At 55.0% G+C, this 24,349-nt stretch overlaps 4 protein-coding genes across 14 annotated transcripts in view; 2 read left to right on the forward strand and 2 right to left on the reverse strand.

The window, feature by feature from the left end:
• Positions 1-24,349, reverse strand: part of Noc2l (NOC2 like nucleolar associated transcriptional repressor) — a 69,609-nt gene that overhangs the window by 12,666 nt on the left and 32,594 nt on the right. For 4 of the 6 annotated variants that reach the window (XM_004999689.4, XM_004999690.4, XM_004999688.4 and 1 more), the window contains exons 1-2: positions 567-727; positions 273-431 (exon numbers count right to left, since the gene is read on the reverse strand). In XM_004999689.4, coding sequence (XP_004999746.1) covers positions 273-431; positions 567-592 — 185 coding nt within the window. In that variant the 5' untranslated portion in view covers positions 593-727. Of the gene's footprint in view, positions 1-272; positions 432-566; positions 728-24,349 lie in introns of those variants that run through there. The other 2 variants (XM_063235245.1, XM_063235244.1) reach the window with 2 other exon arrangements.
• Positions 1,481-6,611, forward strand: Klhl17 (kelch like family member 17). Of its 6 annotated transcripts, none has more exons than XM_023565405.2 (12): positions 1,484-1,713; positions 2,223-2,482; positions 2,576-2,697; positions 2,812-3,033; positions 3,400-3,585; positions 3,817-4,030; positions 4,296-4,440; positions 4,524-4,691; positions 5,059-5,147; positions 5,242-5,315; positions 5,449-5,630; positions 5,767-6,611. In XM_023565405.2, exons 1-12 carry the CDS (start codon positions 1,619-1,621, stop codon positions 5,993-5,995), a joined length of 1,986 nt encoding a protein of 661 aa, XP_023421173.1. In that variant the 5' UTR covers positions 1,484-1,618; the 3' UTR covers positions 5,996-6,611. The 6 variants fall into 6 exon arrangements, 5 of the variants coding, with proteins under 5 accessions (XP_023421178.1, XP_023421173.1, XP_003461575.1 ...); XM_003461527.5 differs by having other exon boundaries at positions 1,485-1,713; positions 3,469-3,585; XR_010042827.1 differs by lacking the exon at positions 5,242-5,315 and having other exon boundaries at positions 1,481-1,713; positions 5,767-5,954.
• Plekhn1 (pleckstrin homology domain containing N1) lies at positions 7,437-15,302 on the forward strand. Its single transcript, XM_013153434.3, has 16 exons — positions 7,437-7,703; positions 7,789-7,885; positions 10,331-10,477; positions 10,584-10,664; positions 10,768-10,840; positions 10,954-11,081; positions 11,155-11,286; positions 11,359-11,439; positions 12,068-12,143; positions 12,287-12,435; positions 12,527-12,667; positions 12,839-12,985; positions 13,228-13,368; positions 13,521-13,748; positions 14,021-14,069; positions 14,154-15,302. The coding sequence occupies exons 1-16, from the start codon at positions 7,546-7,548 to the stop codon at positions 14,255-14,257; spliced, it is 1,932 nt and encodes a 643-aa protein (XP_013008888.1). The 5' UTR covers positions 7,437-7,545; the 3' UTR covers positions 14,258-15,302.
• Positions 14,799-20,039, reverse strand: Perm1 (PPARGC1 and ESRR induced regulator, muscle 1). Its single transcript, XM_003461557.4, has 4 exons — positions 19,885-20,039; positions 16,872-18,982; positions 16,085-16,210; positions 14,799-15,827 (listed from the first exon to the last, which is right to left on the reverse strand). The coding sequence occupies exons 2-4, from the start codon at positions 18,832-18,834 to the stop codon at positions 15,739-15,741; spliced, it is 2,178 nt and encodes a 725-aa protein (XP_003461605.1). The 5' UTR covers positions 18,835-18,982; positions 19,885-20,039; the 3' UTR covers positions 14,799-15,738.

Raw genomic sequence — 24,349 nt, forward strand, 5'->3', positions numbered from 1 at the left:
TTTCCTCGGATCCTCATTCAATGTTGCCTTCCCAAACCTCTTCTGCCTTTTTTAACGTGGCCAGCAACCTCACTTTAGTCTCTTCTATTGTATCATGCCGACCACAGCGCTCACCTAACACGATACACACTGATTTACACAAATCAGAGACATCTCCTGGGTCAGAAGCGGTTTTCTGTATTATCCACCTCCAGAGGCCTGGCTCTGAGCGAAGGCGCAGCGAGCGGCCAAGCGCCAAAGACCGCGGGGAGAGCCGAAGAGACGCCACTCACCTGGCTGAGGCACCCCGGTGCGGCCCACACGAGTTCTCGGCAGCTTCGCGTTCGCGCGCTACTGGTGTCGCCGGCTCCGAGATTTCTTCGGTCTCCGACTCGGACACGGAATCAAAACCCGAAGCCAAAAACTCGTCCACCGTCAACTCGGCCAGGCGTCTGCGGATCACAGTGATGGGGGGAGCTCATAGCTTCCTGTTAGCCCGCCGGTCCCCACTCCATGAAAAGAGTAAGGAGACACCCTCAGGGTACGGGGACGCACCCAAAGACCGCGCGGCCCTAGAACCCACATACCTCTTGCGACCACGCGCCGCCGCCATGACAACAAGAGCACAGCGTGTGTCGCAATTCCGTTCCCAGAATGCCGAGCGCTCGTGGCACTTCCTCAAGACCAGCGCCGCCTCCAGCCCGCCTCCCCATCAATTGGCTCTACGGTTCCTCAGCCGCGGTGCCAGCGGTGTCCAGGCGGGAGGGCAATTTCCCACCCTCGGTTCCTTGGGCGGGATCTCTCAGTTGCAGCACGTTTTCGCCCGAAAAGGGTCAGACAGCCTTTCACAACTAAGTAAGACGCAGTAATAACTGTTCCCACCTTGGGAAAACGAGGCCAGGGTGTCCCGCCCAGCCCTGCCCACAGCCCATCATGTGTTGATGCATGGCAGTACAAACAAAAGTGTAACAACCGGGGTGCTATGCAAAAACCGCTCACAAGTTAGTAAGGACAACCAAGGGTCGGGAATTTATATCAGCGGCACTCAGCGGCATAAGTGCCTGCTTGACGCCTGCGAGGTCGTGAGTTCAATCCCCGGTACCACAAAAAAAAAACAAAACAAAACAAAACAAAAAAACACAGGGGATCCTGAGGAAGACAGAAACACAGCCCGTGACGCTGTACAGAAAGTGCCGATGTCTGGTAGCCGTTAGTGGCATCTTCGGGATAGTGCCACATCGTGAAGGCAGAGTCCCGCGCTCCCCTGCCGCCCAGACAGCCGGATTGAGAACCTGCTTGAGAGCCCCCGAGGGTCCGCGGAGCTGGTCGGCCCGACCCCACAGCCTGCAGTGGCCAGTGCGAGGTCCGGCGCTGCACGCTGAGCTGTACCACCCAGCAAGTGGGGTAGGTGTGCGCGGAGCCAGGAGGCGGAGCGGGCGGCGCCGAGAAACAGTGGCTGAGGAAGGCGGGAGCGCTACTCAGAGGGGTCGCCGCCACCACCACCACCACCACCACCACCACCACCACCACCACCACCACCACCACCACCACCACCGCTGCGGCTCTGCAGCCCTCCGGCCGGCGGTGCACCGCTCCTCCAGTACTTCGCGGCTCGGCGGAGGGTCGGACTGCCAAGTTCATGCAGCCGCGCGGTGAGCGCCCGGCCGGCAGGACGCAGAGCCCGGAGCACGGTAGCCCAGGGCCCGGGCCCGAGGCGCCGCCGCCGCCACCCGCGTGAGTGGGGCCGAGGAGCGGGCGGGTGGGCGGAGGCACTGGCGAGGGTGCGGGTCTGCTGCAGCAGGCGCTGTGCAGCCCAAGCCTGTAGTCCGTCCTGGGAGGCCAGATCCTCCCGCCACCTGGAGTCTGCCCGCAGAGTGGGGCCTAGGGCGGTGGGAGTGGAGCGGGGTTCTGCTCATTGCGCATTGGGGGCAGCGACCCCTTGGGGTGGGCAAGTGGACAGCGGGGCGGCAGCATGAGTCTCAGAGGGCCTGCAGTGGTCAGATAGGCTGGACAGGTCATGCTCAGGGCGCAAGGTCCTGGCCCTGCCAGTTGTTGAGGGAGTTTCCAAAAAAGGAGATCCGGGGTGGGAGAGCCGGGTCAGTGGCAAAGTGACCTCCATGGAGTTGTGCATGGGCTGCTGGATTCCTGGTGGGACGGCTGGAGCGATGGCTATACCCACAGATCCAAAGGGTGGGATGGGCAGCTCTGGAGTGCACACTTGACCTGGCCCTGCCTGCCTGCAGCCCAGAGGCAGAGCGTGCACGGCCCAGGCAGGCCCGGCCCACAGCCCCCATGGAGGGTGCCATGCAGCTGCTGACCCGAGAAGGCCACAGTGTGGCCCACAACTCCAAGCGGCACTACCACGACGCCTTCGTAGCCATGAGCCGCATGCGGCAGCGCGGGCTCCTGTGTGACATCGTCCTACACGTGGCGGCCAAGGAGATCCGTGCACACAAGGTGGTGCTGGCCTCCTGCAGCCCCTATTTTCACGCCATGTTCACAAGCAAGTACTAGTGTCTGGGTGGCTGGCACGCAGGACTTTCTACAGGCCTGCAGGCAGACTCCAGCCTGATTTCCTGTTCTTCTATCCCCACAGATGAGATGAGCGAGAGTCGACAGACCCATGTGACACTGCATGACATTGATCCTCAGGCCTTGGACCAACTGGTGCAGTTTGCATACACAGCTGAGATTGTGGTGGGCGAGGGCAATGTGCAGGTGAGACTGCTGCCATCCCCTAAGGGAGTCTCCTCAGGCTCCTGTCCTCGAGGCTCCAATTACTCTCTGCTTCCCAGGCACACTCTTGCCTCACTTTCCCCTCTATGCCTGCAGACACTGCTCCCAGCCGCCAGCCTCCTGCAACTGAATGGTGTCAGAGACGCCTGCTGCAAGTTCCTGCTGAGTCAGCTGGACCCCTCCAACTGCCTAGGAATCCGGGGCTTTGCCGACACACACTCATGCAGTGACCTGCTCAAGGCAGCACACAGGTACGTGCTGCAGCACTTCGTGGACGTGGCCAAGACCGAGGAGTTCATGCTCTTGCCGCTAAAGCAGGTAACGTGCTAGCTGGCGTGCAGCCCTAATTATGCCCTGGCCCCAGCCCAGATAACAGAACCCCACCAACCAGTCCCACAGTGCTGTTCTCATCTCCCATATCCACACCATAACCATCCTGGGGCCCCCAAATCCCATCGCCACTATCTGATTCTACCAAGTCTTTACTTTCTACTTCTTTCCCCATCCTGTTCTTTTTTTTTCCCCTCAATCCTGTTCTTAATATACCTGTGTCTGTAACCCCTAGTTCTGTGTCACCGTGACCAGTGGATTTAGGTTTCCCTGGGAATGGAATCTGTGGCTCCAGACCCTGCTCAGCCCTTCCCTGTAGGAACACTGAGTCCTCAGCTGGAACCTCCTTCCCAGGCACCTTCAGGGCTCCCTGGGCACACAGGACCCTCCCTAGGTCTCAGGTCTGAGGGCCCCCACCTCCAGGTGCTGGAATTGGTCTCTAGCGACAGCCTGAATGTGCCTTCAGAAGAAGATGTCTACCGTGCAGTCCTGAGCTGGGTCAAACACGATGTGGACACTCGGAGGCAGCATGTCCCCCGGGTAAGACCAAGCCCTGAGGCTCCCATGGTATCTGGGAGGGACACAGGTGATTGAGACCTGGGTATTCCTCATGGAGTCCCTGGCCTCTCCTACCAGGAGCCCCACAGGGTAAGGGCAGACACTTAGCTCAAGCACCCATCATACAGATGACAAGGGCTTCTGAGCTGGGCGTCTCATCCCTGGGACAAGTGTGCCTAGGGGGTCTCCTGACCTTGGCATGCTTCACTCCAGCTGATGAAGTGTGTGCGGCTGCCTCTGCTGAGCCGTGACTTTCTCCTGGGTCATGTGGATGCCGAGAGTCTTGTGCGACATCATCCCGACTGCAAAGACCTGCTTATTGAAGCCCTCAAGTTCCACTTGCTGCCTGAGCAGAGAGGCGTCCTGAGCACCAGCCGCACTCGGCCTCGGCGCTGTGAGGGTGCCGGCCCTGTGCTCTTTGCTGTGGGTATGCCCACTTGGCCCCTCCTCTCTCAGGCTGTTACACTGGGCCTTCCCTCTTCGTGCCCAGCACAAGCCTATCTTGTACTGACCTGCTTTTCTCTCCTACTCCATCCAGGAGCCTCTCAAGGGTTTGTGGGGTCTGATCTACCAGTGTGACCCAGTCCCCATCTCTTCTCATCAGAGACCTATGCCCTTGCCCTCCAGCTGTTCTAGAGCTCCTTCTTATTTGTTGTCAAACTGAGATCCTCCTATATACCACCCCTTAACAGGTGGAGGGAGCCTATTTGCCATCCATGGGGACTGTGAAGCTTATGACACCCGAACTGACCGCTGGCATGTGGTAGCTTCCATGTCTACACGTCGAGCCAGAGTGGGAGTAGCTGCTGTTGGAAACAGGCTGTATGCCGTGGGCGGGTAAGCATAGAGGTCACATCTGGGTGGGGACTCTGCGCATATGTGCTAGGTCAGCTGTGACCAGTAATGGAACCCTTTCCTAGCTATGATGGGACCTCAGACCTGGCTACTGTGGAGTCATATGACCCTGTGACCAATACATGGCAGCCTGAGGTGTCCATGGGCACAAGGCGAAGTTGCCTGGGTGTAGCTGTATTACACGGGCTTTTGTACTCAGCTGGCGGCTACGACGGGGCCTCCTGCCTCAACAGGTAATAGCAGACCCTAGTGGCCTCACTGGGTTGGCTCAACAGGAAGATGTAAGGCTGTGAGAACAAGTCCCACCTGTCTTAGGCCATGGGGTCCCCAAGGCTCAGACTACAGCAGCACCGGAGCCTTTTTCTTTTCTGCCTGTTTTCCTCTTGGCACTGGACCCAGCCGAGGGGCTGGCCTGGTGGGAGGCACATTCGCCCAGGATCATGCAGGCAACCCCATTGCCTGTGGCAGCCCAGCAAGCCTTGCTGTCTGCTGGTGTCTAGAGTTTTATGGGGGTTTCAGTCATTCCTTGGGAAGACAGGCCTTGGGGGAGGATGATTTCTCTGTCCTGGCTGATGGTCAGCAGTCATCTGGTGCCTACAGTGCTGAACGCTATGACCCCCTGACGGGAACATGGACATCCATTGCTGCCATGAGCACCAGGAGGCGATATGTGCGTGTGGCCACACTCGGTGGGTAACAGGGCCTGCTTTCTGTGCACTTACTCTGCGGACCAGCCCCACCCCCTACCCAGCAGGAGCACCAGGGTGTGTTGTTTTCCTGCAGATGGGAACCTGTATGCCGTGGGTGGTTATGACAGCTCCTCACACCTGGCCACTGTGGAGAAGTACGAGCCCCAGGTGCATAACGCACCCCAGTGATGACCACCCGTCCTCAGTGCTCCCTGGGGTCATTCTACCCTGAAGTAGGTCCTCTTAGTGGGAGGGATGCCCCTGTTGGGTAGGCCTCCAACCCGTACTGTCACCCCTGCAGGTGAACTCCTGGACTCCTGTAGCCTCCATGCTGAGCAGGCGAAGCTCTGCCGGTGTGGCAGTGCTGGAAGGTGCCCTGTATGTGGCAGGAGGAAATGATGGCACTAGCTGTCTCAACTCAGTGGAGCGATACAGTCCTAAGGCTGGCGCATGGGAGAGCGTGGCACCCATGAATATCCGCAGGTTCGCAGCCAGGGGTAGCCAGTGGACAGTTCCAGCCACCACAGAGGGCCGTGCTGGGTGTGTGCTGCTGGGGAGGCTGTTTTCCCCTCTCCTGCTAGTCCCGCCCACTACTTCACTGTGGTCTTCCTACCCCCAGGAGCACGCATGACTTGGTGGCCATGGATGGATGGTTGTACGCCGTGGGGGGCAACGATGGCAGCTCCAGCCTCAACTCCATTGAGAAATACAACCCAAGGACCAATAAATGGGTGGCCGCCTCCTGTATGTTCACAAGGCGCAGCAGTGTGGGCGTGGCAGTGCTGGAGCTACTCAACTTCCCACCACCATCCTCACCTACGCTGTCTGTGTCCTCTACGAGCCTCTGACCTGCCTATGGACCACATAGAGGCCCTACATGCCTTAAGCCCCACAGAGTGGCCCCTGCATCTCCTTGTCCCCGGCTGAATGTCGGGGGGGCAGGGTCCACAACTCCCAGCAGGGACATACTACAATGTCTGTCCATGTCTACATTCATTCCTGTGTTCGTTTATGTGTGTGCTGTTTATTTATTGATTGATTATTTACTGTTGGATGAGCAGTTCTGCAGCTACCAGTTAATGTGTTTACTCTCCAAGTGTGGCTGTTCTGTGTGTGGGGACCAGGCTGCCCTCCAGAGTTTCCTCCCAACTTCCATCCTGGGGCAGGAGTGATAAGCGGGGGACACTCTCTGCAGAGGGTTCAGCAGCCAGGATTAGGAGCAGGAAGAGATTGGAGGCTTTCTGTAACAGGTGCAGACCCCTAGCCCTTGCTTTGCACAGCACCCTTACCTGGCCCAGCCAAGCACTGTTCCTGGGAAGGGCACAAAGCAGGCTTCCTTCTGTGTCCTGTCTGTAGTTGGTGTCTTTTCTGGGTCTTGTTTGGGGCTGGGCACACATGCACCCAGACCCTACACAGCAATATGAGCCAACTTGAACAATAAACGTGTTTCTTGGGCTCCATGGATTGGAAGACTGAGTGTCCATCTCTGGCCTCTTTTGTCCCCTTTGCCTTGTGGAATACAGCATAACCTATGGTCCTATCAGCCCAGGGCAAGAGCGTATGGACCAAGATGCTGCATTAATGTCAGACCTGCAAGGGTGTGCTTAGCACCCAGGTGGGACAGGAGCCCTGGTCTCCCTGTGACCAGTAAAGATTGTCTGCCATTTTAGTCCTCAGAGGCTCCTGTCAGCCTCTGGAGGTGGGGGTGCAAGTGGGAGACCAGCTCCCCACCTAACCAGCGCTGTCTTGAGCATCTAGGTGGCCTGCAGCCACCTTCCTTTTTTGTGACACCTTGGAGACCCTGACTTTATTCTTGGGTGAGGACTGACCCCAGGCAAGAGATGTTGGCAGAAGGGAGCTAGGAGTTAAGGACACACCCCCTGCCTCACTGGTGACTCAGAGAAACTGGAATTATGGAAACAGGATGTGTGCTTATGTTGGGGAGGAGGCACCTGGAGGGGAGGGCTTCCTGGGTTCACAAGTTCAGTACACAGGTATCCCTGGCCTGTAGATAGGCTGGCAGTAGGCTCACTGGCCCAGGTGGTACCTCCTGTCCAGACGTGAGGCTGAGGTAGAAGCTGGTTTTTGTTTTGTTTTGTTTTTTGAGACGGGATCTCGCTATGCAGTTCAGGCTGGCCTTGAGCTCACTTTATATAGCCCATGCTGGTCTCCAACTCACAACAATCCTCCCACCTCAGCCTCCTCGCCACGCCCGCCCGCCCGCCCGGCTAGAAGCTGTTCTTATAAGAGAAAATACCCTCTTCCTCCTACCCAAAGGCCTGTCGGCACCTGTGTGAAAAGGGATTGTCCCTGGCTCCTGTTAGGCCAATCCTTCCCAAGAAGGCTCCTCCCCACCCAGCCCCTATTTAGGGGCAGGACATCCACAGCCCAGCCTACCATGGGGAGGTGGACAAGAGCCTCCTTGGGACCCAGAATAGTAGAGCAGCTCAGCCCAGGGCAGCCACTGTCACCCATGGGGAACAGCCAGTGTGTCCCTCAGGCCCCCAGGAGGCTGCGGGCCTCCTTTTCCAGAAAACCCTCGCTGAAGGCAAGCAGGTGAGAGGCGAGGCCTCAGCTGTTGGCAGAATCGCCTTAACCTGTTTCCAGAACTGTGCCATGAGCCCCTTTCCCTTGTCCTCAGAGAAAACCCGAGGAAGCTAGCTGGCTTGTTTGGTGTGGAGGCGGGCCTTGAAGGGGATTTGGCAGCTGACAGGATCTTCCGCTACATCCCCGGGCCGGTGAGTGGAGGGGCGTGTCCCTGTGGAACATGGTCTCTGTGTGTTGGGGTCTGAGTGGCTATGGCTCTCATGTTGACTGTATGTGTGACAGTATGTGCATTGTGTGTTCCTGGGCAGCCAGACGAACTCAGATCCAAAGAGAAGAGAGGAAATGGACCCTGCCCCGCCCCAGGACCTCATCCACCGAAAGTCTGGGCGAGATCGAAACTGAGGCTCTGAGTCAGTCATGAGCAGCTCCACAGGCTCCCGGGTGGGGCCTTCCAATCTCCCAGCCTCACTTGTGGGGCCATCTACCTGCCCCTGCCAGAACCTGGCCAGCTACAGGCATCTCTGGGTCATAGTCCTATCATATGAGAGAGGGGCTTCTGTGAGCAATAAGTCAGGGTGTTACTTACTCTAGACCTTGACTTCTCCCGGGTGTGCCCTGCAAGCAGTGCCCTGTCAGCATTAGACCACAGCATCCCTCAGCAGTGCCCAGCACCATGTACCACACACAGGAAGGAAGCAACCTCATGCCCCTGCCCACCTCCAGCCCCCCAGGACTGAGGGCAAGCTAGGAGAGGGACCCAGCCCTTTTCCCAGCATACTAGCAATGGGCCAGGAGGTCTGATAGGAGCCCCCTGACCACTGCAGCCCTCTCCTGAGGACCATTCCTGCCAGAGTGGGTGGGCTCTGCTGTGCACCAGGCACCAGGAGCATTTTGGAAGAGAACAGGTGATTTTGGGCCAAGGACTCAGGCAGAGTTCTCACCCTGCACTCCTAAGGCTGGCTGGATTTCTAGAGCCCACCTACTCCCACCAGGATGGGACCCCTGTACTATGCCCTCCCCCATTCTCTGAGGTTCCAAGACTCCCCACAGGCAAGTGCCAGCCTTACAAACCATGCTGCCATGGAGAAGTGGATGGAAGAGGGTGTCTGGCTTGGCCCAGTTGGCTCCCTCTGCATAGCTACATCTCAGATGCTGTCTCCAACTGCTTGGGCCTGATTTGTACAATTGGACCCTTGGGGAGTCCCAGGAGACATGGTCCTCCTTCACCTGGACATCAGGCACAGTAGCTGGAGAAGTTGTAAAACTCAGTTCAGGCGGGCATAGAGCCGTTTTCCTGGGCACCTGAGTTCTGTAGTGGAATAGGCACCTTCTCAATGACCTTGCCAGGGTCCCCCGGGGCTGAGCCTGGGCTGCAAGACCAACTGCATACTCCTTCCTGATTCGTGGCCTATTTTTCCACATCTGCCATCATAGCGTTAGTTCCCACACTGGGTGTGGATGCAGGAGGCCCCACCCAGAGGTTGGGAGACCAGGGAAGGTCTTCACATTCCTGAGTTTGCCCAAGAGGCAGCTCAAGTTGATCAGGACACAGCAGCCCTCATAGGTGGCCCTTAGCATCCACTAAAGGCAATGTGACCCCCTCCCCAGCTTACCTTGTCCAGCCCGTTATCATCTATCCACTTTCTGACTCCTACTAATCTGATCCCAAACCTCCCACTTACAGAGCACGCTGTCCCAGAACTGGCTGAATGTTGTGGACAGACCCTCCCGGGGTCTCTCCCTCCTGTCAGCCAACATGCGTCACTCACTGTCCCCAGCACATCCCAGTCCCTGTTTTAGGCTCTGGGGTCATGATGAGAAACAAAATACAGAGACCCTATTTCCATTCCCACAGAAGAGACAGACAAGCTAATAAGTGAGTGACACCCTGCTAAAGAGAGGAGGAGAGGAGATCTGGGCCTGAGGGGTAGAGTGGAGTGCAGGTCGCAGGGTCCTAGCAGAAGGAACCTCAAGAGCAAAGGTCCTGAGACAAGCATGTCCCTGATCACAGGTGAAAGAAGGGGAGACAAGTAGGTGAGAGACACCGTGAGAACCCCTGGGTCAGGACCTTCACTTTGGCTGTGAGCAGGGTGAAGGCATGTGTAGTGACAGACCTGAGTAGAGTGGCTGGCTCAGGTTCTAGAGAGCTGGCTGACCCAGTTTTTCTAGCCCCAAGTTCATGGACATCGTGTTGGTAGCTCATTGTGATAGGTATATGTACACCAAAGGAATTGGCAAAGTTTACAAATAAGAGCTTTTAATTTTCAATTTTTGTGTTGTTTTTGTCTGTTTTAGAACCAGGTATTGGGCATTAGCCCTTCCAGGCCCCCCAGGATCCTCTAGATCTGTGGAGGGTAGGAACTAGAGGGAATCGCAGAGCATAGGAAATGATGAAGCTAAAGGTCGACTCCACTGAGTCTCACTCTGCCACTAGACCAGGCAACTCTGGCGTGAGACAATGTGTGTGCCCACGTTGTTTTCATGGAAAGAGGCTATGGGTATGCTAGGGTCTGTGCTCTTGATGTGTGTATCAAGTGGCCTTGCTTGGAGAGACCAGGCCGATGTGTGCTGACTGTGTGTTTGCTGGCTGAGGCTGCCAGCACTGTCAGTCCCTCCCTTGAGCTCTACTCCCCCAGGATATCCAGGGCCTGGATGGCCGACCAGAAGGCCTAGAGCAGCCATTCCTGAGTGTCTTCAAGAAAGGGCGGCGGCGGGTGCCTGTGAGGAACCTAGGCAAGGTCGTGCACTATGCCAAGGTCCAGCTGCGGTTCCAGCACAGCCAGGTGGGGGACAGGGGGAAAGGCCAGGTGGGGCAGGCTTGGGGGACCAGCATCCTGCCAACTCAGGCTGCTCCTCAGGCCCCCAGACTGGCAGCTCCTCTCTCCACAGGATGTTAGTGACTGTTTCCTGGAACTCTTCCCTTCCCACCTGTATTTCCAGGCCCATGGCTCTGAAGGACTCACATTCCAGGTGTGTGTGTATGTGTGTATGTGAGTGGTAGGGATAGTCAACACAGGGAGAGTTGGCTATGCCTCTGGGACTCCACAGCACTTCCTATCCTGTGCTTTGGCAGGGTCTGTTACCTTTGTCAGATCTGAAGATCTGCCGACTTGAGAGGTACAGAGAACATGCCTTCCAGATCACAGGTGTGTCACAGGTGCTTCCCTATCCAGGGCTCAGGTCTGAGTGCAGTCCCAGAGGGGCCTCCCCTGTTGGCTTCCTTGGACTCACCCCGAGCCTGCTCTCTCCTCTGCTGCAGGCCCACTGCCTGCCCCGCTCCTGGTTCTCTGCCCTACTGAGGCTGAGCTCAGCAGCTGGCTCTACCACCTGGAGAAGCAAATGGCCCTAGTGGGGGTACTTCAGCGCTGCCACACAGTACTCCCACAGGTCGGTGCCAGGAACCTGAAGGCTCATCCCCCATCCTGGCCTTCCCTGCCTGCCCTGACCTCCTGTTCTCCAGGGCTCCACTAAGGACGAGCTCTCTTGGACTCTGCAGCACCCTCTCAGCCAACCTCAGAGGGTATCAGGGCGAGAGCCACTGGGTGACACCATCTGTGCCTCAAGGGTCAAGCTACAGCACCTGCCCTCTCAGGTGGGTGTGAGGAAGTAGAGGCTGGGGCCAGGCCTGGATGCCCCAGCCCACTCTGTCCTCTGACCCTCACAGGAGCAGTGGGACCGGCTCCTGGTCCTATACCCGGCGTCCTTGGCCATCTTCTCTGAGGAACCAGATGGGCTCAGCTTTAAGGTGGGACCTCCTTCATCCCAAGCAGCCCCAAGGGGGGGTGGGACAGCAGCTCAGGAGGAACCTGTATTTCGGGGCCTGTTGGGACAGAGTACATGGCCCCACCCGTCCATCCTCACTGCTCTGGTCAGTCTGGTCTCAGCTCTGATGTAGAGAAGGAGTCCTTGCCCCTAGAAACCATCTCATCCCAGAGGATTCTCGGCCACCAACTAGACCATTACACTGGATGGGTGATGTGGGTGCAGCTGCTCTGGGAGTCCCTCTTGGATGCTTGTACCTTGTGCCTTGGATCAGCTCTTGCTGTGCCTGAGAGGCATGTGCATGCACACGCATGAACATCTGTGATCTCTGAGCCAAGTGTGTCTCTGGTGTGCAGCCACAGCTATTGAAAAGCGCATACAGGGCTTCCTTGCCAGGGACAAATCTCTGCAAGTATGTACCTACATCTTCTGTGATGTGGTGCAGGCCACCTAGAGACTAGTTGAGGCTGTCCCCAGGACAGACAGGAAACTGCCTGGCCTCCTGCAGGATGTGAGTGCCCAGTGCAGTTCCAGACAGCACGACAAGAGACAAGGCCAGGCTGGAGCTAGCATTGTCCTGCTGGGGTTGTCCTCACTTGTTGCACCCACAGGGGGAGCTGCCACTCAGTGCCATCCACATCAACCTGGAAGAAGAGGAGAAGCAGATTCGCTCCTTCCTAATTGAAGGTGCTCTGGGTTCTGCCCCCTTGCCTGGCTGGACCATGGGAAGAGGGCATGAGCCTAGTGGATGCCCTAGCACTCTGCTGGGGCTCTGCGGGTTACACTGCACTCTGCCAGGCCCCCACTCATCTCACATCTCTGTGTGCCAGGCCGTCTCATCAACACCATCCGTGTGGTATGTGCCAGCTATGAAGACTACAGCCACTGGCTGTTCTGCCTTCAGACTGTCTCCCGCAAGGACGGGTCACCCTTGCTGCCCAACCTCAAGAGTCCCCCACGGCTGCAGGAGCCCACACAGGTGAGGGTCTGAGGACCCCACAGCTCAGGTCCTTGGAATAGCATGGGTCAGGGAAAAGGGACCAGTCTCCCACTTGTCTCTGGCTTCCCAGATTGCGGGTGGCGGCCGAGGTTTACTCTCCTCAGATGGACGGACCAGCTGGGACTTGGGGTACCCAGCACCATCCTTTGCTTGCACCAGTCACTTCTTCCCGGAGTCCTCTATGCGGTCCACTGTGGGCTGGCCTACACCCGTGAGTATCTGGAGTGGCAGAGGAGGGTCCTGCGTGCTGGAGCTTGGGTCCCATTGCTCCCCATCCTGACCCTGACTCCTCAAAGATGAGTCTTATCCTGAAGGAAACTCTGTGCAGCCTCAGAGAATGGGAAGGGCAGGAAATTCTCTAGAAGGTTCTTGGTTACTACAGGATCAGGCCAACCCTGACTGTGCCCGTGTTGGCCAAAGGAGGGCAGAACTGAGACGTGGTGGCAGCAGCCGGTCACCCAGGAGAAAGGCCCAAAGAGAAGCACCTAGCCCAGCAGCACCACTGCCCCTGCACCTGGACCTGGCCCAGGTAGGCTCCATGCTGGCTCTCCCCACTGCCTCCGCCTCCTTGGCTGTGACTCTTGGCCTAGGTCAGTGGTGGTGAATCTACAACACATGCTGCATCGGGCTGTTTGTATCATTAAGAGCTCTGAAAGGTTCACCATCATTGGCTTAGGTGGTCCAAGAGCCTCCACAGGCCTCTGCTTAGAGGACAGGAGCCTCCAGAATTTTTGCCTTGAAGAACCTGTCTGTTCCTTTTCTTCCCTGCAGGTGGGTAGGCTGAGGCTGGAGGGTGGTCCAGAAGCACCAGAACACTCCCTGGAGACTCCACACTCCCCGCTCTATGCCGACCCTTACACACCACCTGCCACCTCCCACCACAAGATCACAGATGTCCAGGGATTGGATGAGGTCAGTCCTCTGCTGGGCCACAAGGCTGCATGTTCTAAAGGCCTGAAGCCTGCTCAGACTGATTGGAGACCAAGGGATTTCTGGGTCAGAGGTCCTTGAGCTCTACGGTGGGGCTGGCCCAGATCTTCATATTAACCATACTTTTTTGACAGTTCCTCAGTGCAGTACAGAACTCACCTGGACCTACACCCTTAAGCCCATTCCCCCCAATCCCAGCATCTGTGCCTGTGTCTGACCTCAGCTCTGGACTCTCCAGTTCTCCTGGCCCTCCAGATCCCCATTTTCTTTCCAAGAAGGGAGCCTCACAGACCCGAGCCTCTCAGAGGCACCAAGGCTCCATCAGGGGCCAGCAGTCTCGGTCCTCAGACTCTTCTTGGCTTGTGAGTTTCAAGCCCCAAACTAGTATCAAGAGGCCCCAGTCTCTGGGATCAAGGAGTGCAATGTGGGTGTGGGGCTTCTAGGAATCTGAAGGGGCAGGAAAGAAGCAAGAGAGTACAAGACAGGCAAAGACCAGAGACAGGGACTGAGATCTGCAGGACAGGGTTGGGGCAGCGGGAGGAGAGTGCAGACATAGGAGGAAAGGCAGAAGGTCTGGCAGATTTGACTCACTGCCTGATCACCCATTTTCAGACTTGTGGTTTGGGTTTCCCAGGTCTCGTCTACCAAGGAAGATTCATGCAGCCCCCTGCCACCTTCTCCAGGTGAGTGAGGTTCTTGCCTCCTTCTGGGGTAAGCAACAGGGAATTGTTTCCTGTGGGTCACACCTCTCTGCATACCCCTCTCAGATGGCGAGTCCCCCATCTGGAACAAGACTTCAACTTCCTCCAGCCAGAAGTGGCTGCAGATCAAGAGGCCTGAGGCAGAGGGGGCATTCATCCAGTGGATCTGATGGCCTCCCTGGCAGGGCTGCCCCTCAGAACTATAGCCTGCCAGTGCCAGCCCTGCCAGGGGATCTGCAATGGCCCCAGCACCCCATTGCGCTACATCAGCTTTACAGTCTGGGTCTAACCCCAGCAGGCCAAATGCATCTCCAGAACCCTGGGGGCAGAGTGCCCTCCCACCGTGGGCTGGAGCAGCCAGGAGAGAGTTCCTCATCCCCAGGGACACCCTGGTCATTGTGACTGACCACAGCTCAGGGAAGTACACTAGGAAGGTCCTGGGGTGCCACAGGAGCCTCTCACAGCTCTAAATCCAGGAAGAAATGGAGGGAACCTGATGAGAGAGATGCCTGGAGTAGGGGTAGTGTGTGTATGAAGGGCAGAGGGCTGAGAAAGCCTGTCAGGGTCAGAATATGTGAGGTCAGAGTGCACAAGAGTCAGAGAGCAGCAAGGTATGAGTTGTCACGTGCAGAGTATGAGAGTACATAGCAAGGATGGTGGGAGAGTCCTGCATTGCTGGATGTGCGGGGAAGGACTGGTTGGAGACACTGGTGCCATAAACAAGAAAAAAGAGATTTTATTGGTTCTGTGTCTGTGTTCTCTGCTAAACATCAGGGGATTCCCACCGTCCTGGAGATCCTGTGTTGCCTCCTGCATCCACTCACTGCTCTTTTTCCTTGGATCCTTTACCTGCCTCTCCGTCCATCTCTGACTCATGGGATCATCCCAAGAGCTCAGTCCTTCCCCATGAGCCCACTAAGTTCTGTCTATACCCTTGACTAGGGCTTCCCAGAGAAGCCAGACCTTGCCCACTGCCGCACCCTGTAGGTATCCTGTAGGCGTCTACTCATTCACTCTAGCTGGCCTCCTAACCCCTTGACCATAGACTTTGAAACTTGGAGTTCAGAGGGGCCTGTAAGACCCTTGCCAGCCTAGTCTGTTGTGCACAAGGCATAATCCCTGGGAAATCACTCTCACCAGCTCTGATGCCACCTAGCATCCCTATCGCAGCCCCACCAGACTCAGCAGGATCTTGCTGCTCTCTGACGCTCCTAATTGCAGGGTCCTTTCCTGAAACCCACCCCACCTACCTACATGACCAGATGAAACAGAGGTTACTCAGTTAAATTAGATTTCAGATAAACAACAAGGAATTTCTTGGTACAAGAATGTTTCACATAGTACATCTGAAATCCAAATTTAACTGGGTGCCCTGTGTTTTATTCGCTAATCTGGTGCCCTATTAACTAGCTCCCTGCTCATCTCCTACCCACCCAGAGATTACAAATCTCTCCCAGGGGGTGTGGATAGTGGCCTTGACCTTGGCCCCTGGGTGGACCCTCAGGTGGAGTCCAAGAGGGCCACCACCAAGGACACTGGCTCCCTTCTGCATGTGTAGAACTTTGGGGTCCTAGGTTGAGGAGGGCAGCGGCTCATCCTGGACATCTCTGTTCATCTCCTTGTCTTGAATCTTCCTAGACCAGGCCTGGTCCTAGGAGCTGGAGCTGGGGCTGTGCCCTTGCCTCACCTGCCGGCGGAAGTAACGGATGGCAGAGATGGTGCCAATATTGGCCAGCAAGACTGCAAGGGAAGCACAAAGTCTCCTGGGTGCCATCTCCAGCTAGTCCCCAGCTCTGACCCAATGACTGACCTAGTCCTCAAAGAGGACAAGCCAGCAGGCAAGGACAATGGGCTGGAGGTAGGCCAGCAATGGGAGGAGCAGAGTTTGACAGAAACCTATGCTTCTCCATGTACCCCATCCCTGTTGGCCAGATGGTGAGGGTAGGCCCTTTGTGGCTTTTAAGCACCAGTTACCTCTGTCCCCATGGCCCCCAAACCTGTTTTCCAAGCATCCGGGGTTTGCAGATCTGAGGTTCTTACAGCCCATGTAGCAAGGGCTACAAACCCCAAGCACATGTCGTTCTGACTGAAGGTAAATGAGGTGAGGGGATGCCGGAGCTCTCCTAGGAAAAAGAAGTTCATCCTTAACTTAGCTGTTCACTATGAAACACATCTGTCGTAAGACAAGCCTGTCTGACATATCTGTCCTGGACACATCTGCCCTGGGATACATCTGCCTTGAGACATGTCTGTCCTGAGTATGTCTGTTTTGGGCCAAATCTGCCCTAAACACACCTGTCTGAAAACTCCTGCCTGGACACCTCTGTCCTGGCACCTGTCTTGTCCTGGAACATGCCTGCCTGGACACATCCACCCTGGACATGCCTGTCCTGTGACATGTCTGTCTGAGTCACATCTTCCTTGTGATGTCTTCCTGGAGTCTCTGGGTGGCATGTGTCAGACTTAAATCAAGATGGTTTGGGTGTTACCATTTCCTGGTATACAGCATAGCTTCCAGAGGGGAAGGCACATAGGTGTCAGTTCACAGTGCCAGGCCAGAAGGCATCAAGGCCCTGTTGGTACCTGGGCCTAGCCTGGGCTACCATGTGTGAGCTGTGTTCTGGGACAACTAGAGCTCACATTTCCCTCCCAGTAGGGCCCTGAGGGGCCCCCACTGACTGGGGATCTAGGATTTTCCCTGCCCTCCCCGTACCCCTGCTGACCTAGTTCCCTGGACCGTATGTTCTTAGAGCCTGGATGGACCATGAACCTGGGCGCACATACCTGCCTGCCTGGCTGCCAGGTTGAGTTGCTCTGCTATGGCTGGGCCAGGCTCAGGTGGGGTCCTTGTCCCCATGCTCCTGGAGGGCTCTGAGGTCTGCAGCTGGAGAAGGGTAGTGGGGGGCAGCACACCCCTGGACCTGTCTTCCCCAAGGAAGTATTCATAGGCCTCAGGGATGGAGAAGTGTATGGGGTTTCCAGGGGGCACAGTGGATATAGGGGGCACAGCTCCTGGGGGTGGGGCAGAGGAGCGGCTCCCCTGGTGGCCTGACCTCTGGGTGTGGCTGTCCCGAAAGAAAAATTCGCAGATATCTGGCCACTGGACATCACCCAGTGCCTGGTTGGCTACTGTCTCATCCCCGACACCTTCATCCTCCCCCTCCTCCTCCTCCTCAATGGTATCACAAAAGAAGAACTCATAGGCCTCGGGGAGGGTCACCGCAAAGCAGCTCCCAGGCCTAGGCCCTGCAGAAGCCAAGGGAGCAGGAGGCGGCAGGTGCTTCAGGATCCGAGGCTGAGGGCTCCGGGGCCCGACCGCCACTGCATCCCAGGCTGCAGCCCCCTCACGACCCCCCACTGCCATCCCAGAGGATGAGGGCCAGGCTGAGGCCGACAGGGGGGGTAGGCCTGTAGCCTCTCTTGACTCTTGTTGCTCAGAGCTGGGAGCAGCCATGGAGAATCGTACTTTCTTCTTCTTAGGCCCTGGGACAGGGCCTGGGGGAGGCACCCCAGAAGCGAGTCCAGGAGCCCCTCCAAGACTCTCTTGATGCTGTGTTGGAGACACAGTCATCTTTGCCTCTATCGTATCAGCCCCAGTTTGCAGAACAGGGAGCTGGGCGGGTGCAGCAGTCTCAGCCCCAGAGACAAGTGTAGATTCGGCCCCATCAGATTCAGAGTCAGCAGAGTGGGGCAGAGCCCTACTTTTCACAGCCACTGAGACAGGCAGAGGTGAATCCACCTTTGGCGTGATCACTGGCCTTGCTATAGGCAGGTCTACACTCGGCATAGATGTGGAGACAGGTGTAGACAAGGCCACATAGGGTTGAGGCTTGGAGGCAGGTGTAGACAAAGCTTCATCTGGCTCAGCCATGGAAGCATCTGGGTAAGTCCCCTGGGCAGGTGCAGAAGCCCTGTGTAACTCAGCTTTGGGGGTCATTTCAATCTGGTCTGCATCTCCCTCAGTTACAGGGACAGGTGTAGAGAGGGCACACATGGAGTCTGGCTGAGGCTTGCTCTGCTGGGCTCCTGCCATTGTCTTTGCTGTCCCAGCCCCAAGCCCCTCCCACCTGGCCCCAGCCAGGCCATGGCCTTCCTCCAGCCTGGCCTCAGGGAGTTTTGGGGAGCTTGGTGGACCTACAGCAGGCCCTGGAGCTTCTGAGCATCCACGCCCCTGGATCCCCACACTGCGCCTCTTCTTGCGACCAGGGCTCCGTGGAGGGGGCCCAGGATTGTCAGGGGGCTTATGAGGAATGACGCTGTTGCTGGGGGAGTCAGAACTCTGGGGGGGCTCCCCAGGAGAGCTGGCGGAAGGGCCCTGCAGAACCTTCTGCATCTTTTCACTGGGATCTACTGACTCTGGGAAGGAGGAGCACTGGTCAAAAGAGGCGGGGCCTGAGCTGGGAGACAGCAGAGCTTCAGAGCATGTGGACGTGCTGGCGGCCTGCTTACTGGCCCCCACAGCCAGGACAGGCTCACACTGAGACCTGCTGGCCAGCTGCCAGGTAGCCACACTGTTCTCTTCCTCACAGGCTTGCCAGCCCTTTCCCCGAGAGGCCAGCTGCACAGTGAGTAGGGGTAGGGGCCCAGGTGGGCTGCTACCACTGCTGTCCCCTTGGTCAATGTCACTAGAAAAAAGCTCGTCCCCAGAAGCCAGACCAGCCTGCAAAAGGTCACACTCATCAGCAGTTGCCGAGAATTCAGCCCAGTCCTGGTCACTGAGCTGGACACTGTACTGGAAGTTGTCCATCACAGGTCAGCAGAGGTGCTGGAGTAGTGACAGGACTTGGAGCTGGATGGGGTTTTCAGGTGTCCAGGCTCCAGGCACAAAGCTGCACACACGGCCACCACCCTGCATGCACCGGGGGAGACGTCCCGCCTGGCTCTCCATCTCCACCCTAGAAGAAAGTACAGTAGGGTCCCAGAGAGAGGCTGTCTTCTTTCAAATCTAATTTCTTCTGAGTTAAAAAATCCCAGCTCTCACTTTTCCTGTTTCTAAATGGGCTTCAAATGACAACTTTACAGAACACATTGTTAGTCCTAAAACCAAACTGCGTTTTATATTAGTGAAGTACACGGAAAGCATGACATTGCCACGTTTTAATTTTTGTCCCCAGGAATGCTGTTCCTTCACATTCTTTCCTGTCAGGAAGGTCAGGCTCCCTTCCTCCACTTCCTTCAGAGTGGTCTATACCAATGACAACCCACCAGGGGTCAGTGTCTCAGGTGATGGTCAGCCCAGCTTATCCTGAGGTGCTCTAGGAGGCAGCTGCCATGTCCAGCAGGTGCCCAGCCTTCAGGGTAATGACCTTCCACCAGCCTTGGCTGGGACAGTTTTTCCCCTGAGCTCATCAAGGTCACACTGGTGCTGGCTGGAGCTCAGGGTTCAGCAGGAAGGGCCTGGGCCTAAGGCTGTAAAGCAGAAGTCAGTCCCTGAACCCCCCAGCAGCCCCTTGGGGCGATCCCCAAGGTCTGTACCCCCATCCCAGTCCTGCCTGGCTGCCCAAGGCCCCGCTCTGCCACAGTTCAGTGAACCAAGATGGATCAAACTAGAGAGGTCCTCCAGCTTCTGCCCGATGGGAGCTACTCATCCACACTCAGTCAGCTTCTGCTAGACCCATGGATTAGGAGGTCACTCTAGCTGGGACAGTCCTGAGCTAGAAATGTCCAGAGGCCAGAGCTTCCTACCATGGCTTCCTACCCACCTACCCACACACCCCTCTCTGCCTTGGAGAGGTCTCTGCAGGACCTGCCTGCCGTTGGAGCCTCGGCCAGGAAGGAGAAGCGAACCATGTCCTACCTGAGTCTCGGCAGCCAGCAGAACAGTGGAACAGGGCATCTAAGTGTCTACCCCAGAACGGCATGCTGCTGGGATGGCCCTGGAAGCTCCACCCCTCCACTGCCAAAAATATCCAGCCCCTGTGCTCACATGTGACCCATGTCAGTGTCAGGGCCCAGGCTGCAAATAGATGGCATTTGAGGGGCCTCCAGCTACTTGAGGGACTCCTTCCTAGGGCGGGGCTCAGCCCAGGCTAGCACCAGCCAAGGTCACATCAGATTCCAACTAAAGAATAATGGCCAGTGGTCAGCAGCACACCAGCCCTGGTTTCCCCAGCCACAGGAAGCCTCTGCTCACCTCGCTCCCTGGGACCTTGCCCACCTGGCCTAAATTCTAGGGGCTAGGTGTCTCCTCAGGCATTGCTGATCCTTTCAGTGTGGTCTGCGGCTAGGAGGGGCACTCAGTGCTATCAATTGAAGGTTCCCCAAATGGGTATGTACCCCAGGCTGGAGGGAGGGTGAGGAGGGCCTGAGGAGACTGTGATGGACCTGCCACCCTGTTTCTATAAACATCCAAGTAGGAGACCAGGAGGACCCTTCTTTTTGGGAGACAGTGTTGAACCCAGGGTTTTTTCACTGAGCTGTATCTCCACACCTATTTTATATTTTGTTTTGGAACAGGATCTTACTACATTGCTGGTCTTAAACCTTTTGATCCTCCTGCCTCAGTAGCTGGATACAGCCCTGCACCAGCATGAGGTGTACCATCTGTGATGTTTCTTCAGTGTTCTTGCCACCATTCTACCCCGTGTAGGTCAGCTTTCCCATTGCTGGGACCAAATACAGAGGCCTACAATGTAAAGGCGGAAATGGTCTGTTTGACTCTCAGTTTCAGAGGATTCAGTCTCTGGTCAGCTAGCTGCAAGGCAGAAACAATGTGGCAGAGGGGTGTGGTGGAAAGAAGACAATCACTGCATGCAGCTGGGAAGCAGGGAAGAGGGCAGTGCCAGAGAGGAAGGGGCCAGGGCCTAGACAGAGACCCCAAGATCATGGCTCTATGGCCATCCAGACAAGCCAGGAGTGTGCTGTACTAACCCCAGACAGCTCTCAGACCACACAAGTTGACAACTGACACCACAGATGTTTTGTTCATTTGCAGTTTGTCATGTATTCTGCTTCTTCCTTTTTTTTTTTTCCATGTGTGCATGTGTGTGTTTTACTGCAGATTGAACAAGTATTACACTGGTTCAATTCCCACTAAACTGCATTCTCAGCCATTTATGTTTTTTAACAAAAATTTTTCAGTTTTTAAAGTCTTGCTAAATCCCCCAGGCTGGGCTCTAATTTGTGATCACCTGGCCTCCACGTAGCCGAAATAACAGGTACATGCCACCGTGCCTGGGCAGATTTTGTTTTGTTTTGTTTTTTGTTTTGTTTTGAGACAGGGTTTCCCTATGTAGTTCAGGATGGTGTTGAACTCACTATGTTGCCCAAGCTAGCCTCTCATGGCAATCCTCTTCCCTCAGCCTCCTGAGTGCTGGGATTACAGTGTTTGCCACCATGCCCAGCCTGACCATATATTTTTGCTTTAAAGAAAAAAAAAGAGCCACGTATGGTGGCTCAGGAGACTGAGGCAGGAGGATCTGGGAGAGTTCGAGCCCAGCTGGGCTTTGTAGTAAGACGAGGGCCAGGGGCTGGGGATTTAGCTCAGCGGCGTAAGCTCCTGCCTTGCAAGCAGGCAGTCATGAGTTCGATCCCTGGTACCGAAAAAGACAAACAAACAAACAAACAAAAAAAGACGAGGGCCAGTCTAAACTACATAGGGAGACCCTGTCTCAAAAAAAAAAATCTTCATTAATTTTAGTTTTCACGTCTGGTATCAGTTTTCAGAGGTGGCAGCAGGTAGGATAACAGCACAGTTTTGTTCATATACAGGCCCAGTGACCCCAGCAGGGGAATGCCACCCAGTCACAGTTTGAGAAACACAAATGCAAGGCTGTGTATAAGGGCCCAGCAACAAGCCCCACATAGTCTGTCCTGAGATGAAAGGACTTTGAAACAGGCTTGGCATTGTGGAGAGGTATGAACCAAATGCAGGCTTTTAGACAACTGCCCTAGCTATCCTGTACAGAGAGAAGATGGTTTCCAGGCTGTGGACAGAGGAGCTGGAACAAGCAGGATTGGAGGAGAGCAGAGTCTTACCACAGGCATAGCTACAATTCAACAGGGCTCCTGGAGGAAAGTTGTCACTTTAGTTGGAAGCATTTTCAGAAGGTGGGGCCAAGGATAGAGCTTAGTGGCACAAGTCCCTGCCTTGCAAATACAAGGTCATGAATTTGGACTAAAAAAAAAAATTATAGTATTTTTTCAAAGAATTTTCAGAGGGAAGTCTCCTCCACCCATAAGACGAAGGATGTAGGTAGGGTTAGTGATTCAGGCAGAGTTGGCAATGCCACCTGGGTAATGCAACTAGGTGGAAGGTCAGCAGTGAGCCAGGGGTATGAAAGGAAGATGGACCTGGGAATGGGCGAAGTGAGGAGCTCAGCCAGCTGTGTCCCTGAGGCCACTAGAGGGCGCAAGGACTACACTAGCCCAGTTTTGGGAAGGAGGGCCGTCCTGTCCCATTATTGCCCAAGACAGTGTTAGGGTGAAGGTGGTTTTTGGTTTTTTGGTTGAGACAAGGTCTCACTATGCAGTTCAGGCTGGCCTTGGGCTCACTTTGTAGCCAAGGCTAGTCTCAAACTTGCAAAGATCCACCTGCCTCAGCCTCCCAAGTGCTAGGATTACAGGAGTGTGCTACCATGTCTGGCTAGAGTGGTTTCTTGAGGCACTGCCTCATTCCTTTTCCTGAAACCATGCAGCCCCTTTCAAGTGATCTTGAGACTGATTGAGTGATATGTACTCAACTTAGAGCAACGCAGAATATTCAAGGGAGGTGGCAAGTAGATAAGAAAAGAGTTTAATAAAGGAGGGCACAGAGGGAGTCATCACAAGGAAGACTGTGGCAGGCTCTCTGCAGACAAAAGGCAGGTTCTGCCTGACATAGGCTCTGATGGGGGAAGGACTGGAGACTGATGTGAGCTGATTTATTTTGTGACAATGCAGGGGATTGGGAAAACCTTTACATGCCTGAGTTTTGGCACAGACTTTTGGAAGGGAGAAGCTATAGGGGCTTCTGGGAAGAAAGAGGTATGTCCTATCAGGGCACAGTTTTGAACCATTACCATGATGACTGTGCTGTCCCTCAGATGGGGGGATCTACAGAGATAGTTCTCAATAGGTACTTTTGAATAAGCAGTAACTGCAAGCCTAGCAATTTTAAATGTTCTGGGCATAATCTTTACCTTGTTGTTTGTTTTGTGGGTTTTTAAAATTTTGTTTCTTGTTTTTTTAGAAAGGGTCTCACTTTGCAGTGTTCAAGCTTCCCTTAACTCACTACTTAGTCCAAATTGGCCTTAAACTCATGGCTGGGGTTATAGGTATGGGCCACCATACCTGGTTTGTCTAGTTATTTTTAAATAGTCTTACTGAATTAATGCAAAACTGGAAATTTTTAAGGTATACAGTATGCTATACTTTTGTTTGGAGTGGGGGTAGGGACTGGGGACTGAACCCAGGGTCTCAGACAAGCACTTGACCATTGAGCTACAGGTACAACCCTTTGTATTTGTTGCATTTATTTTTGGTGGTACTGGGAATTGAACCTAGAATCACTCTACCACTGATCTACTTTAAGCCTTTATATTTTTTACTTTGAGATAGAGTCACACTAAGGTTTCCCAGGCTGGGTTTGAATTTGTAATCCTCCTGTCTTGGCCTCATGTGTAGCTGGGATTATAATCATGTGTCACCAGCAGAAGTTCGGCTTTGTTTTTTGTTGTTGTTGTTGTTGTTGTTGTTGTTTTTGCCAAGCAGGCACTGATGCTGCTGAGCTACACCCCCAACCCCCCTAAAAAGTTCTTATTTTTGATGAAGTCCAATTTGTCCATTTTCCATTCATGCATTATTCTCTTGGTCTTATATCTAAGACATTTTTGCCTAACTTTGTATGAGGTAAAAATCCAGTTAATTCACTTTCCTGTGGTTGCCCAGTTTGAACCTCTCTGGCTCAAAGAATCTCAAATGCTGGGATTAAAGTGTGTGGCTCCACATCTGGCATTTAAATTTCATTCTGAGATAGGTCTTGGTAACTAGCCCAAACTGGGCTCACATTTGCAATCTTCCTTCCTTAGCCTCCCAGAACACTGGAATTATAGGTATGTGCACCACACCTGGCTACTTTGGGTACTTTAAAGGTCTTTTCATTGTCTTCTTTCTTGCACTGTCCCCATGATAAATCTGTTCATCTTTCATGTCCTGTGTGTAACACGGTGGTTTGTTATTTTGTTTTATTCAAGCCAGGCTCCCGCCATGTAGTTCAAGCTGGCCTCAAACTCTCAGCAATTCTCCTGCCTCAGCCTCCCAGGTGCTGGAATGGATTATAAGCA

This window comes from Cavia porcellus, unplaced genomic scaffold (assembly GCF_034190915.1).
Source record: "Cavia porcellus strain 051 isolate PalLab524CR breed Dunkin Hartley unplaced genomic scaffold, mCavPor4.1 scaffold_25, whole genome shotgun sequence".
In the NCBI taxonomy this organism is placed as follows: domain Eukaryota; kingdom Metazoa; phylum Chordata; class Mammalia; order Rodentia; family Caviidae; genus Cavia; species Cavia porcellus.

What these genes read in the sequence shown, in the direction of transcription:
- Klhl17 (XM_023565405.2), top strand. Translation starts at nt 1,619, where the DNA reads ATGCAGCCGCGCGGTGAGCGCCCGGCCGGCAGGACGCAGAGCCCGGAG. An exon ending in TTTTCACGCCATGTTCACAA is followed by an intron (nt 2,483 to 2,575) that starts GCAAGTACTAGT and finishes CTATCCCCACAG; the next exon opens with ATGAGATGAGCGAGAGTCGA. An exon ending in TGCTCTTGCCGCTAAAGCAG is followed by an intron (nt 3,034 to 3,399) that starts GTAACGTGCTAG and finishes CCTCCTTCCCAG; the next exon opens with GCACCTTCAGGGCTCCCTGG.
- Plekhn1 (XM_013153434.3), top strand. Translation starts at nt 7,546, where the DNA reads ATGGGGAGGTGGACAAGAGCCTCCTTGGGACCCAGAATAGTAGAGCAG. An exon ending in TCCGCTACATCCCCGGGCCG is followed by an intron (nt 7,886 to 10,330) that starts GTGAGTGGAGGG and finishes CTACTCCCCCAG; the next exon opens with GATATCCAGGGCCTGGATGG. An exon ending in CTGTGGGCTGGCCTACACCC is followed by an intron (nt 12,668 to 12,838) that starts GTGAGTATCTGG and finishes TGGTTACTACAG; the next exon opens with GATCAGGCCAACCCTGACTG.
- Perm1 (XM_003461557.4), bottom strand. Translation starts at nt 18,834, where the DNA reads ATGGACAACTTCCAGTACAGTGTCCAGCTCAGTGACCAGGACTGGGCT. An exon ending in CCTGGCAGCCAGGCAGGCAG is followed by an intron (nt 16,211 to 16,871) that starts GTATGTGCGCCC and finishes TCTTTTTCCTAG; the next exon opens with GAGAGCTCCGGCATCCCCTC. An exon ending in CCCGGATGCTTGGAAAACAG is followed by an intron (nt 15,828 to 16,084) that starts GTTTGGGGGCCA and finishes CTTCCCTTGCAG; the next exon opens with TCTTGCTGGCCAATATTGGC.